This window comes from Camelus ferus, chromosome 1 (assembly GCF_009834535.1).
Source record: "Camelus ferus isolate YT-003-E chromosome 1, BCGSAC_Cfer_1.0, whole genome shotgun sequence".
In the NCBI taxonomy this organism is placed as follows: domain Eukaryota; kingdom Metazoa; phylum Chordata; class Mammalia; order Artiodactyla; family Camelidae; genus Camelus; species Camelus ferus.
Genome location: NC_045696.1, coordinates 100,238,645 through 100,253,537, shown reverse-complemented (window position 1 = coordinate 100,253,537; position 14,893 = coordinate 100,238,645). Strand labels below are relative to the sequence as shown.

At 37.2% G+C, this 14,893-nt stretch overlaps 1 protein-coding gene across 1 annotated transcript in view; it reads right to left on the bottom strand.

Annotated features, from left to right (window-relative positions):
* Positions 1-1,124: 1,124 nt before the first annotated feature.
* Positions 1,125-14,893, bottom strand: part of LOC116665845 (procollagen-lysine,2-oxoglutarate 5-dioxygenase 2-like) — a 44,123-nt gene continuing 30,354 nt past the window's right edge. The window contains exons 3-4 of the mRNA XM_032486861.1: positions 3,982-4,073; positions 1,125-1,280 (exon numbers count right to left, since the gene is read on the bottom strand). Of these exons, the coding sequence (XP_032342752.1) occupies positions 1,140-1,280; positions 3,982-4,073 (233 nt within the window). The 3' untranslated portion in view covers positions 1,125-1,139. The remainder of the gene's footprint in view (positions 1,281-3,981; positions 4,074-14,893) is intronic.

Here is a 14,893-nt window from a genome sequence, read left to right as displayed (position 1 = left end):
GGAGAATTTGCCTCAAGTCAAAATCGAAATGTACATGTGGCAAGTTCAAGCTGACAGAAATGGTTGTTTAAAGTCCACGGCTATTTTAAACCAAACATACTCGGTATTTAATCCAAACAATTATGAACTTCCAACTCTTTTTTTTAGGGTAAAAAATATATATAATAATAGATTCTGTAGAAAAATTCTCAGTACACAAGCTAACACCATCCATACCACATCTCATGCCACAAGAACAAGTAACCATAAGTAGAGTTTTATTTTTTTCCAAGGAGACATTAGGGAAATTCTAAAGATGCAAGTATATGGATCCTTTCAAAACCTGTGTTGATGGCACCAGGACTTCAGTATGTCTATTTTCATTTCCAAAATTTCTGCTGTCTTTCTTATTTAACACATTTGCATAAAAAGCATCATTCTTACTTTCCCTTGTAATAACTTGTGGTTTTGGATTTTTAAATTGAGAGAGGAATAAAAATAAATAAATAAAAAGTAAACTGTCCTAAGTTAGAGAGGAAAATGCAAGGGAATTTAACATGAGGAATCGATGACCAAAAAATAAAAATAAAAAAGAATGTAGAGAAAATGGAAGAAGATGGCAACCATAATGGCTCATGACAACTTGACAAATTATTAAATCTTGACAAATTATTAAAAACATTTCAGAAGAAACTAGGGAAACACAGCGAACGCTCCAAATTAAGCAGAAGAAAAGCAAAGTAGTATACAAAAAGATAATTCCACATGAGAAAGCCTTTCTTCTCTTAATAAGCATAGGATTTTTTCTATTTCTCACTTATAACTTACACAATGTGTTTCCTCCCGGGTGACCAGAATCCACTGAGTCACACTCTTCAATGGAAAGATTCAACATGATCTTTACTCCAAATCAAGTCAGGATTAAAACATAAATTTCACAAAAACTTTAGTTTGTGCCCTGTTTTCCCACCGGTGTTCATGGTAACTCATCAAATTACATAACTATGTCAGACCATGGTTTTATAATTTTGAGTAAAATCTAACATTTTAAAATGATGATTCCTTGTGAAGAAAATAATTTAATATACAATCTAAATATATAAATTTCAATTCTTTTAAAGTAATTTAATATAGACTTACAAATCCATAGGTTACTTCTCTTACCATTCAGTAAACAAGACAACCAGATCCTCTCGATTGGCATAATGTTCCATGACTTCTTTCATTAATCTCACTTTTTGGCCCCCTCCAATAGTATTAACTCCGTCACCACCTCTCCACTCTTCTCCTTGACCAAGGACCTATAAATTAAATGAAGTAAACATTTAATCCCTGGGCAAAACTCAAATTCTGGTAAGTATCATAAAAACTGGAAGTCACCAGCAACTTGCATAGTGTGAAACTAAACATTTCACCAAATCATGATGCTAGACAGAAAAAAAAACTTGATGCCTACGTCAGGTCATAATTCTTCAATGTTATCCACCCCATAAAATGCCACTCCCAGCGTTATCCTTTCAAAAGTACAGTCCAATCCAAGGAAGTTGGGGGCTGGGCAGGGAAGCCACAGAAAGTATTTCTCATACCTTATTTCTATTTGTTCAGACTGAAATAAAAAAGAAAATGCAGAAACCTTCCCCAGCACTTTCCAATCTGGCAGGAAACCTGCATGATGACCACTGGGAGCCCTGGAAGCTCAGGGATTCCTGGATGGGGCCCTTAAGCGATTTTCCTACTGAACTAAAAGGGTTGTCCAGGGAAACACAGAGGACATCAGGTCAAACATCACCTGCTTTACCTTAAAAACATTAATCTTACATTCCCTTCAAAAGCTTAATAACAATATATCCATGCAAAACAATCGCCTAAGCACAAGTACTCAGAGATAAACTGGCAGCCATTCTCGGCTGTTTGCCTCAGCGGCTGCCTTGTTAATCAGAAGTGCCTGCGGACACACCAGAAGCTCTGAGGGAGCAGGAAGCAGGTCCGTGTCCCCCTCTGCCACACACACACCTTGTATCTTAGTTTCACCCAAAGCCTGAAGTTTCTAAAATAATGATCTGCTAAAAGATCTGTGAAATCAAGGGGGAATGAAATTAAAAATAAATACAAAAAAAGATAAAATTAATTTAGAAAATAAATGTTATTCGTTCCGAATGTACTTAACATTGAGCCAAGCAGAAACCTGGCTGGAAGCACTCGTAGGGCCCCCAAGCCTCAGGTCTCTAGTCAGAACTTCATCATCACTACTTACACTGAAGAGTGTTAGTTACTACGAGCCAAAAAGACTCAAACAGGTGTAGGAACCTGGATTCAGATCGAGGCCAGTCTAGTAGAATTATTCGTTTTTGCCCTAAAAAGTGGCCTCCTCTGGCCCTAAGATTTGATACATTTCCATCCTACAAACCTTCCGGACTTTTCCAGTAACGCCGGGCCCAGGCACACCTGAGCGCCCCCCCTGTGCAGGGCACCATGTTGCTTAAGCTCTAGTCCCCATTTTCTTTCCACCTCATCAGTGTGTCAAACTTTCAAATGCATCAGATTTAAAATGCAACATGGAGGGCTGGTTAAAACACAGACTGCTGGGTCCTGCTCCCCGAGTTTATGAGTCAGTAGGTCTGAGGTGGGGCCTAAGAATCCTCTTTCCTGTTTCCCAGACAACGCCGATGCTGGCGGTCTGGCGTCCAGTCTGTGAGAAACACTGCATTTCCTAATGAGAAGACGGCAGGAGGATCCAAAAGTCCAGAGTCAGTCAAACGGGGTTGGGGTCCCAGATTTGACACCTCACAGCTACATACCCAGGAGCAAGTTTTTCTCACTCATAAGCAAAGTCATACCTGCCTTACATGGTTTATATAATGCATTAACAGTAGATCACATATAAAGTTCCTAACACAGTGTCTCACACATAAGAAATATTCCACACTCCCCCCAGTCTGAACCCCTGAGATGCCCCCCACTGGATTTCAGCATTATTTTACCCTAACTTTTCTTCCATACTGACGCCTATCAACGCACAGTGCGATATTTCCCCACTACCCTCACAAACTTCTCTAGCGTATTACTCACTTACCCACATTAAACATCTAGTTGTTAACACTAGATCTCTTTTCCAGCAAAGTTAGCCTCTTTAATAGCTGTTCTATGTTAACATCTGTACCTAGCTTCCAGTGGTTACGTAGCAAATATTACCTTTTTTTGTTCATTACCTACTGGAACAGCATGGGTTTTCCCTGGGCAAAAAGCAATCTTCCTTTCTTCTTCTTCTTCTTTTTTTTTTTCCGGTTTATTGTTTTGTTTTGTAAATATATTAAGTTCATGTGTTTGTTTTCCTACCTGAGATCTTGCCCTATTTGCCTCTATATGCAGAAATGACCTGGTTGACAGAGCCTCATTTATATTAAAAAATAAATAAGTTATTTTTTAAAATGCAGGCCTTTCACAGCTCACTAGTCCTACCAGATTCCCTAGGTTTCCTCTGATCATTTATCAATGAGATAGTCCCCAGAGACAAGTCTTCTAAAGCCCTTTTATACATCTATAATGTTATTAAATTCCTCTAAAACAAACAAATAAACACCAGGAAAAGCACCTCTCAGTGAAGGAACAGGAAAGGTATCTCCTTCACAGTAATGTTTCCAATTCTTCTAAATAAAGACATACACCAAGGGTAGTCAAACCCATTTCAGAAAAAAATTCTTCAAAGTGAAAAAAATTGCTGTCAAATCATGTCATCCTCATACCTTACTCCCCAAAAGAAATAAAAATATATACAAATGTATTTTTCTGTTGTTTTATAGAACATGTTTACACAAAGCACTAGCAAAATTAAGAAATTATTGTCTGCATGGCAGAGTATTATTAATAAGGCCAAAATGTATCTTTAAAACAACCAAGTATATCTAAACTAACAGCACTGTGTTGCTGTTGTCCCCATTGTTATGAAAAATGTACTTTAGGCACATATTTTAACATCTGCATGAATTAAAAGATATACCGTACCTTCACAGTATAATTGAAGTATTTGGCTGACTGCATAAATCGATGGAATCCATCACTTTCTTTTGTTGCTACAGTTATGACTAATAATTTATCTGCAAAGACAGAGGGAATAACGTAAGACAGTTTACCAAGAGACTAAATGCTCACACTGTACAGCTGACTATAGTGATTACAGACCTCATTAAACCCATGGGAACGTTCTAGTTTGATAATCTACACGAGGCTAAACAAGGAGCTGTTGGAAAACTAGGCAATTAAAATTGGCTATACTACTGCCAAATGACGAACTGTCAAATAATGAATTATTTTAATGGTAAGAAAGTGCATTAATACTTAAAAGCATCCCCTCATCAGAGGACTTCACCACTAAGAGAAAACTTCCATAAATGCACAAATTTTCATCTGTAAGGACAAACTCTCCTAGACACTATTTAATCAACTAGCTCCACTGTCACCTATAATCATCACTGATTTATTACACACATCAGTGAGGTCCAGAAGCGCAATATGATTCCTCAAAACCCATGTACAAAAAGAAAAGATCCAATCATGAGACTGATCCTAATTTTTAAAATAAATGATGATGAATTGGGAACAAATATTTAGAAAGAGAATCACAGTTTCTTCCTATTAATGAATTTTTGTATATGACAAGTCTACAAAATCCACATTTACATCACCTTCAGTGTTTTGCTTTTCCTTTAAAGAATAAAAGGAACCAAAACCAGCACTGCCCTAGTAAATACACAGCTTTGATTATAATGGATTATTACTTTCAAACTAACAAAACATCCCTTCTTATTAGAAGTAGATAGATTTAACGAGTCATTTCAAAATATCAGAAGCGATTAAGGAAAATGGGTTATCAGGAAAAGACACGTTGGAAAATACATGAAAGAAACAAGTGCATCACAAAATGCCAAAGGTGTCAGGGCAGTTTTTTTAATCTTAGGATATACGAGGACCAGTGGACTAAGAAAGCAAAATTAACATGTTTTTGACATTCTAGGCACTGAGCTGTATATTTGACTTTCACTTGTCTTATCAATAAGAAAAAATTCTGATGGTATTAAATATCCCCTAAGCAATAGACAGTCATTGAAAATGAAATATATAGCATTAATGTATTATAGGACTCAACTAAAAGCAATTTCATAGGACCCAAGGCAATCATCAAATTCTGAAAATAATTTAAACATAATATAAATAAGTATAACACACATAAACAAATAAATTCAAACAAGTCAATAAAAAAAAGGAAAACATTTCCATCAAGATAATTAACATTCTCAGATTTTTTTTAGAAGTGTGTATTTCTCACATAATTTTCACCCTATGAGAAACAGATATTCAAGGAAGAATAAGTCATTTTCATTAAACTGTCAAGCCTGAAGTAAATATATTTTCAGAGTGCTTTTTCAATTAACAATTCCTTTTTAAAAAAAAACAAATTTCACTTGTAAAGTTTCAAATAGGGCTTAATCAATTAAGAAAACTTGAACATATCATTCACAATAAATTTTGAAATAAGGAATATTAAGTTTTATTTCATAACAGCAAAGGGAATATTTTGCCTTGTTCTCTGTAATAAAATGACTGTATTTAAATATAGTTTTCTTTCTTAACTTTTTCTACATAAATCGTTAAGAATTAGCTATAAGTTTACAGATTCTGCCTGGATGGATTTTTATACTTATAATTTCCAGTAAAAAATTAACAGCAAGGATTTCATCATCCTTAGTAAGAAAAGTAATGTTGGCCAGACCCTTGGGGAGACAGAAATGTTACCTAACCCAGTGAGTCACACGGCAAAACTAAAAATGTGTAGTCGGACTGTGTCTGGCAATCCTACTCCAAATAAGGACTCCTACTGTTTCAGTACTGTTGCTAATCATCAAAAAAAAAAAAAATGTAATAAGTAAGTAATTTTGTTAAAGGACAACTGGGGGAAATAAAAGAAAAACATTATGACGTGCTCCACTCACAAGTTCTCACCAACCAATTCAACATTCCAACTTGCTCACCATCTATGAAGTATTCCTGTCAAAAAATGTAACCTACATCTGACACACACTTTAGATTCCACTAAAATGTACACCACAAATTTATCAGGAATATAAGGACAGAAGACAACTGACCTAGAGAATAATGGCAAAAGAGAAAAAAAGGAAAGGGAAACCAGAATTAAGAGACAATTCGACCAAATGTAAACCATGACCTTTATTTGGGTCCTGATTTGAACAGCCAACTGTAAAAAAGTATTCAGGAAAATCTGAACACTACTTGGAAATGTGTTAATATTATGAAATTATTTTGAATTTTGCTAATGCTAATGGAATTGATATTTTTTAGAGTCCTTATAATTTAGACACAAATACTAAAGTATTTAACCAAGGAAAGGATATACTGTTTGTGATTTATTTAAAATTATCTGGGGTACACAGAAGGCGATGAAGGAGGATAAGATTAAACAAGACTGCACATATGTGATGACTGTTAAAGCTGGATTCCACTTATACGTGTTTGGAAAATTATGTGCAATAATTGGAAATTACTACAATTTAAAAAAAGGGAGTTCAACTTTATAGACAATTCCTAATCTTCCAATCAGAAAAATGACATAAAAATATTCAATATAAAATTCTTTTTAACCATCTGAATTATCTAAGTAAAAGAAAAGATGAACTAGAAAGCTTTTCTAACCAAACAAAATTACAATTTAAACAACTATAATTAATATCTTACCCAATCCACCCACAACAGCCAAAATGATAAAGGCAGGTGACTGAAGAAATGGGCTTGACTAATGGACACCCATCAACCACTACCAAAACCAGTCTATGACGGTGTCAGAGAAAGGGCAAATGGAAGCCCACTGTGACCAAATGTAAACTCTAGAGCCACTGCCTGACTCTATAGAAAATAGATTTATAGTTTTCGTGAGCAAGAAACATGTAATGTATCTATACAGTGTGCTTGACTAGAACAACCATTTATCAAATGAAAATCACATCATAGCCAAAAAAATACCCATAAACCTTCTGTAATCATATTTACAAAGTCCCTCCAAAATACCTAGCACTACAGTAACGTTTAATACATATTTGTTAAGTGGCTTCATATTTAGCTATCTACCAAAATTCAGATGAGTAATAGAATTTCTCCAAAAATCAAGACAATTTATTTAAAAGGCCAAAACAGACAAACAAAGGCAAAACATCTTGCCATGTTCTCTTTTATTAATGCACTTACAGCCAGGGGGCAGGGAAGAATGCATTAAGAGGCCAGGTTTTTTCTCCAAATAGTTGTTGATATACCAGCAGAATTTATCAATTTTTAGTGCTGATCTAATTTTTCTTTCCAAAAACAAATTATGGGTTTAAAACAGGAAGTTTTTTGGCTAATATATGCTGTCTCTAATGTTAAAATCAGCACATAAATCCAGCAGAAATTCACTGTCCTAATGACAGACAACACATTCAGTAACTCAGCACTAGTCCAACTCCCTTTAATCTCACTCAGGGAGATAAATCTCCTATCTTCCCAAGAAACTCTCTACACACAGTCAAACCAGTTCTTAATTTCAAATTTGCAAAAATCAAGAAAAATTCTATCACAGAAGGAGCTCTGAGTACACTGTTTTCATTCAGTGATAACTCATTTAATGACAGACATGTCCTTCATGTGTAAAGGTCAGCAGCTATCAATTTTTTATTCAAGGGACATGTTTTCTTGGTAATGATCAGCATAGTGCAGGGGCCAGCAAACTTTTGCTAAAAAAGGCCAAATTGTAAATATTTTAGGCTTTGTGGTCTACATACACAATTCTCTGTCACAATTCTCCCTTCTTCTTTAAAACATTTAAAAAATATAAAAAGAAATTCTTAGTTTTCTGGCTGGCTGTGCAAAAACAGCCGTGGGCCAGATTTGGCCAAAGGGTCATGGTTTGCCACGTAGTCGGCCATGTGGCTCTGAAGACAAGCTCCTTTGGGTTCCAACCTCAGACCTATAATTCATCACTTGTTTGAAATCTGTCAGTTACTTAAAATCTGTGCCTCATCTGCTTCTCATCTATTATATGTGTGTAATCATAGCACCTGAGAGGCTTGCTGTGAGGGTTAATGAGTTACTATACATGAAGTGCCTGACACACTGTAAGTCCTACACGTGTTAGACAGTATCTTATTATTTCTACTCAACAGATGCATGGGTAAGGGAGGTCACGGCTGATGTGCAAATCTCAGCAAGTTATGTAACTCGATCTCTTTCTCTACCAGTTACCCAGTCAAGAACCTGATACCTCTTCCAGCTCTCAAAAGGTTTTATGATGCTACTACAGTACTGTCCCCCTACACGTGGTTTCTGTTACCCACGGGGTCAACCATGTTCTTAAAATATTAAATGGAAAATTCCAAAAATAAACAATTCGTAAGTTTTAAATTGAGCACCATTCTGAGTAGCAAGATGAAATCTCTTGCCCTCCTGCTATGTCCCACCCGGGATGTGAATCATCCCTTTGTCCAGCATATCCCACCTGTTTGTTACCTGGTAGCCGCCTCAGTGAATATCAAATCCACTGTCATGGTATCATGTGTAAGTGTTTAAGAAATGCTTATTCTACTTAATAATGGCCCCAAAGCACAAGAGCAGTGATGCTGGCAATTCAGATATGCCAAAGAGAAGCCGTATGTGTTTCCTTTAAGTGAAAAGGTTAAAGTTCTTGACTTAATAAGAAAAAAAAAAAAAAACTCACATGCTGAGGTTGCCACGATCTACACTGAGAACAAATCATCTATCTGTGAAATTGTGAAGAAGGAAAAGAAACTCACGTTAGTATTGCTGTCACACCTCAAACTGTAGAAGTTACAGCCACAGTGCATGGTAAGTACTTAATTAAGATGGAAAAGGCATTAACTTTATACAATAAGATATTATGAGAGTGAGAGAGACCACATTCACATAACTTTATTACAGTATCTTGTTATAACTGTTCTATTTTAAGTTATCATTGTTTATCTTTTACTGTGCCTAATCCATAAATTAAATTTTATCATAGGTATGTACATATAGGAAAAAAAACATATACAGGATTTGATACTATCCACAGTTTCAGGCATCCACTAGGGGTCTTGAAATGTATGCCCTGAAGATAAGAGGGGTACTACTGTAATAGTGAAAACAAACAAACAACTATGTAAAACAGTTCAACTTGAAGCTGTTCATTAAAATAATTTAGCATCTAACTGTAGATGCACTTTCTCAAATCTTTGCATTTTACTCCACCTCCAAGCAAGCTAACTAAAATTACGATCATCACTAGCTCCAGTTTCCACAACAGCTTCCTAAACCAACTCCAGTCACATCTCTACAAAGCAATCAGAGTTATCTTTTCAAAATTCTTAGCTATCTAATCAGTTCACCTCATTGCTAAGAATCCTTAAATGACTTTCTGTTACTCTTAGGATGATGACTGAGCTCCATTACCCATTACCTCTGTCCTCTCTAATCTCATCCACCACCTCTCTCCCCTTCACTCTCTTTGCTTCAGCTGTACTGGCATTTTTCGTTGTTGTTGTTCTCCAACAATACCTGCTCCCTCCCACCCTGAGCAGAAGAGCCTATGCAAAACCTTTATCTAATGCCCTCTCTGATCACTTGGTGTCGCCACTGCCTATTCAAATTTGAGATTCTTACACATATGCCACATCCTCTGGGGAACCTTCCCTGACCTACCCAAGTGGGTCAGTGCCCATTAAGTATTTTCAATGCTTCTCTACCTCTCTTTCAGAACACTTATGACAAATTGTAATTACATATTAATTACAGTTATTATTGAGATTAAAGTCTGTCTCCCCCAACTAGACTGTAAATTCCAGAAACACAGCGTATCTTTTGCTCAGCAGTACATCTTAAGGGTTTAGCATATAGCAGGTTCCCAATGGACATCTGCTGAATGAGGGGACTCAGAGACAAGTCATGTGATGTTTTATGTGTATGTGTGCATAAAAGTTGTTCTCAACAAAATCTCTGTGTAGTTGGCATTATTATCTCCAATTCACAGATGAAGAAACTAAGGTTTAAATAGGTTAACTTAGCCAAAGTCAGCCAACAAGTTACTAGCCAAGCTGGAAGTGGAACTTCAGTTATTCCTCAAAGCCCATTTCTTTCCAGTGTTTCATGCGGCCTTACTTGGTGGTGAGAAGTCAAGAGACTAGAAGCAAACTGTGTTTTAATACATGTACAGAAAAGAGATACCATAGCAAGCATAAGCCCTGGGTGCAGAGTTGGTCCTTGGGTGCATCTGGGAAGTTGGGTTTGGAGAAGATCCCCATCATTCCCAGAGAAAGAACGTGCCATCATACCTAAACTGTACAAACCGTGCATTTATGCTGAAGGCCAGCATCTCTTCCAGGTGTTTGGAATTCTGGTACAGAGGTTGCCTCTGTGACCAGCCCCTAAGAAAAACCTTAGGCACAGAACCTCTAACGGGCTCTCCCGATACATAACATCTCACACATGCAGTCACAACTAGTTGCTGGAGGAATTAAGCAAATCCTTTCTGACTCCACTGGGAAAAGACTACACCTGTGTTTCTGCCTCTTCCCTTTGCTGGTTTGCTCGGTATCTTCAACGTAATGAGTCATAGCTCTCAGTATGACCACATGCTGAATTCGTCTGAGTTCTACTGAATTGCTGAGTCTGGGGATGGTCTTGGGGAGAGCTGACCCACTATGCTTCTGGCTACAGGCAGCAAGTCTTCATCTGAAATAAGCACTACGGCCCTAACTGGGTATGTGTCTGATACATGGCTGAGTATTAAATCTGGGCTCAGAGGCCAGGCTAGAGAGATACAGATAAGACTCCAAACAGACTCCATACAGGAAATGTTTGGCAGATAAGGCAATCATATCCTGCTCTCCCACTGATTGAGAATCATTTCAACATAAATTGTGACCCCAGGGATAGTTTAGCAAAGCCCACTTCTTTTACAGAGAAGGAAACCAAGATCTAAAGAAAACATAAGATTTGTCCAGGATCCTGCAGTTGGTGAAACCAATTTAGGACTGGAAGTCAAGACTCCCAAATAGTAAACATGGTTTTCCTAGGTCTTATGGCACCATTTTGTTACTTTGTTAAGTACTGAGTCACTTAAACACTATAGCAAACTGAAGCCATGGAGTCTGGGTGGCAAGAAAACAAATTTTATTTGGTGGAATTGTTGAAAGAAATTCAAGACAAAAATTCCTCAGGAGCAATTCATGCCACAATTTCAACAAGGAGAAAAGCTAAAAAGGATCTGTCAGAGAGACATCAGAAGATTCCTTAGCATTTTTATAGGAAAAGGGAACGCTTAAAGAAAAAAAGATAGTAAATTCCAACCACTAATGCTGCACAGGGAACATCTTCACACACATCTTAGCATTCAGACGGATGCCTGAGCTTCCACAGCCCACTCTGGACATGGCACAGACGCAAAACAAACGAGGGTACGTGCAGGAAGGTAGCATGGGGAGGGTGGTGTGGAGCACAACCAAGCATCCATCCAGGTTGCCCAGGACTAAAGGGGTTCCCAGAGCATGGGACTTTCAATTTTAAAACTTGGACAGTCCTGGGAAAACCAGGATGAGCTGGTCACCCTAGCAATATGGGCAGTGGGACCAGAGAGGGTGAGTACTGCCAGACAGGTATAACAGACTGGATGACAAACGGTCCAGGAGAGCATTAAGTTAAGGATTAACTTTCCTAGAACCAGAAGGTCAACAGATACCAAGTGGAACAGGGACAGATCAAAACCTCCAGAGGCCCTGGGCACTTAAAAGGTCAAAGTGCACTAAGACAACCTCCATCCCTCGTAAGTACTTCAAGTCATAATATACATTTAAAAAAATTTTTAAATTTGTTTCAAATAAAATACTTTGTACACATGCTAAAATTAAAAGTTTTTCTTTTAAGTCTTCTGACTTTCCTTTGAGTACCTTTGTTTTCTGTTGGTATATACCCATGGTTAGTTTGTCTATCAGGTAACCTAGTATTAAATGGAAGACAAATTTCCAGCCAGAGTGGGCAGGACTATTAATATTATGCTCAACAATTCCTAGCAGCTAGTTGCTTTCACACTGCTATGGAAGCTTAGAAACATTTAAAAATGACATACAAATAGATGATTACATCACAGAACATCAAAATTAGCATAGTTGCAATCAATAAAACTTGAATAATTAGGCTAAGATTGGAATTTTAGAATTAGAAACTCAATTTTTCCTAGAATGAAGTAGAATTTTAATATAAAAAATTATGGACCCCTCAATAACCATATTAATTATAGCAACCACTGATCAAGAAAATTATGAGAAAGCCTGGAATATAAATACAGTGACGCATTTAAATAAATTAATATTCCCCTAATCTCAACAGTATCCACGTACGTTAGAAACACACTAACATATACAGATGAATTAGAGAATCTACTCAATCCATATTTAAAAAGACTTTATTCAGAACCCCCTTTCAAAAACACTCTTCAGTAACACCCCACCATCCCTCACAATAACTATCTGTGGCCTAAATGATAAGAATTCAACCTAAATGTAATAAACAACAAGAAGATAAAAATAAAAGGGCCCCCACTGCTCCACATCCATCCAAACCACCCCTGGAGACGTGGAGATAAAATACAAGGACTAGATGGCAACCAAAACCTATACACACTTTGTACCAACAAACTGTTTCTGAAGTTTAGAAGTGGGAAGTAAAATCGAAACACTGAGAATGGTCACCCTAAGGGGGACTTCAATCAGAGTAAGTAAAAAAAGACTTTAAAAACTGAAAGGTTACAAAAAGGTGGCCAGCGGGCCTTACCTGGACATAAGCTGGAAAAAGAGCCAGTACTTAGGACAGCTGACCAAAGCAAACAAATAAACAAAAACACAATCTTAACCAAAGAGATGATGATCCCACTGTAATCTGTGCAGCTCAGGTATGGAAAATCATGGGCCACTTGGCACACTTAATACATTAAGAAGGATTGTGACAAACACAGAGTTTGACCAGCATGGTTAGAGGTTTGGCATTTCACATATTGAATAGGTGAGGGAGTGAGAATTTTTCTACCTGAAAAAAAGGATTCATCATCTCCCTGCCTTATCATATCTGAAGGAAAAAAAATAGATTTCCTCTATTTTACTTTAAAGGAGATAATTGGCTGGGAGAAGAATTAATGGGTAAGAGACAGATTTTCTATTGATACTGTCTTAGTCCGTTTGGGCTGCTGTAACAAAATGCCACAGACTAGGTAGGTTTAAACAGCAGAAATGTATTTCTCCCAGGTCTGGAGGCTGGAAGTCCAAGATCACAGCACCGCATTCTGATGAAGGCTCTCTCCTTGGTTCACAGCCAGCACCTTCTCACTGTGCCCTCACATGGTGGAGGGCGCTGGGGTTCTGTGGGATCTCTTTTATAAGGACACTAACCCCATTCATGAAGGCTCCACCCTCATGGTCTAAGTGCATCCCAAACACTCCAACACCTAATATTATCATCTTCAGAGGTAAGGAGTTCAATGTACGAATTTTAAGGAGACACAAACATTCAGACCATTACAGCTCCCAACCTGCTGACCAGCAAATATGGCTATTTTCTGAAACACTTTCATCCACAGGAATTGTTATTTTGGGCATATAAGAATACGCTTTGGTCTCTGGATATTAGCTTAAATAGACCTACTGAATATTTTTACGACAAATGGGATCAAATATTTCATACTTTAAGCTCCTTCATGATTTTAACATAGTGAAAAGTGCTAGGATATCTTTTGAACCTCTTTTATAAGAGCACAGACCCAATTAATAATGACTTTACTCTCATGACTTGAGCACCTTCCAAAGGCTCCGTCTTCTAATATCATCATCCCTAAGGGTTAAGATTTCAACATATGAATTTTTGGAGGAACACAAACATACAAACACAGCACATACAAAGTACACTTACAAGCACTCAGAATGAATGAAATGCCTTGGAAAAAGCAGTGTTTCTTGTCTTTACAAATACTAATACAAAGTGTATAGGACCATTTTTCAGAATTTATGACTTGGAGAGCACACTTGATCCGTTCAAAAGTTATGAAATGTATATTTTGAATGTAAGTTTAATGCCCCCTTCACAGACAGAAGAGACTTCAATCTGTTGAATTCCAAGGTTTCAAATGTTGCAGCAACCTCAAAATAGAAATATGTACCAGTAATAAGGACCTCCTCTGAGTGGGATGGGGTAACTCATCTGTTGGCCAAATGCTTTAGCAGAGACTATGAACTGCCTGCCAGAAATCTGGTCCCAAGGTTGTGCAGTTTGTTCAAACAAATTATTGTGTTTGATTTACAATTTGATCTATTGCTGTTTATTCCATGTTTTGCATAGGCACTAAAAATATTTCCCAGACTCATAAGCAAAGGACATCAATAATAAACTTAATTATTGGAACAAAACAGCAGGGGCTGAGATAATATATTCCTGCTAATGCACCTACAAATGAAAAGAACAGCTGTGCTGGGGCAGAGGCCACCCTGAGATGGACTTGTGGTTACGCAAACCACACTGTGAGATAAAGCTGTAAGAGCGAGATACCTGAGCCAAGGTGACCTTCACTTTTCCATAATGGAAAACAAAAAAATTTTTAAAAGAAGTCTTCCCAACCTAAAGGAATGAAAACAAATAAATCTGGGACGCAAAATTAAAAGCAGATCTGATGAAGAGTGGAGGAGCTGAAAAGGAAACAAAAGTCGTAACTTCCATTCATCATCTTCAGGAACAGTGAAACATCTGCTTCTTCCACTCCACATTGCCATGAACACATTAAATCGTATTTTTTTTAAAGAGGGCATTTTCTACTGTACCCACTTTTCATAAAGTGAATACA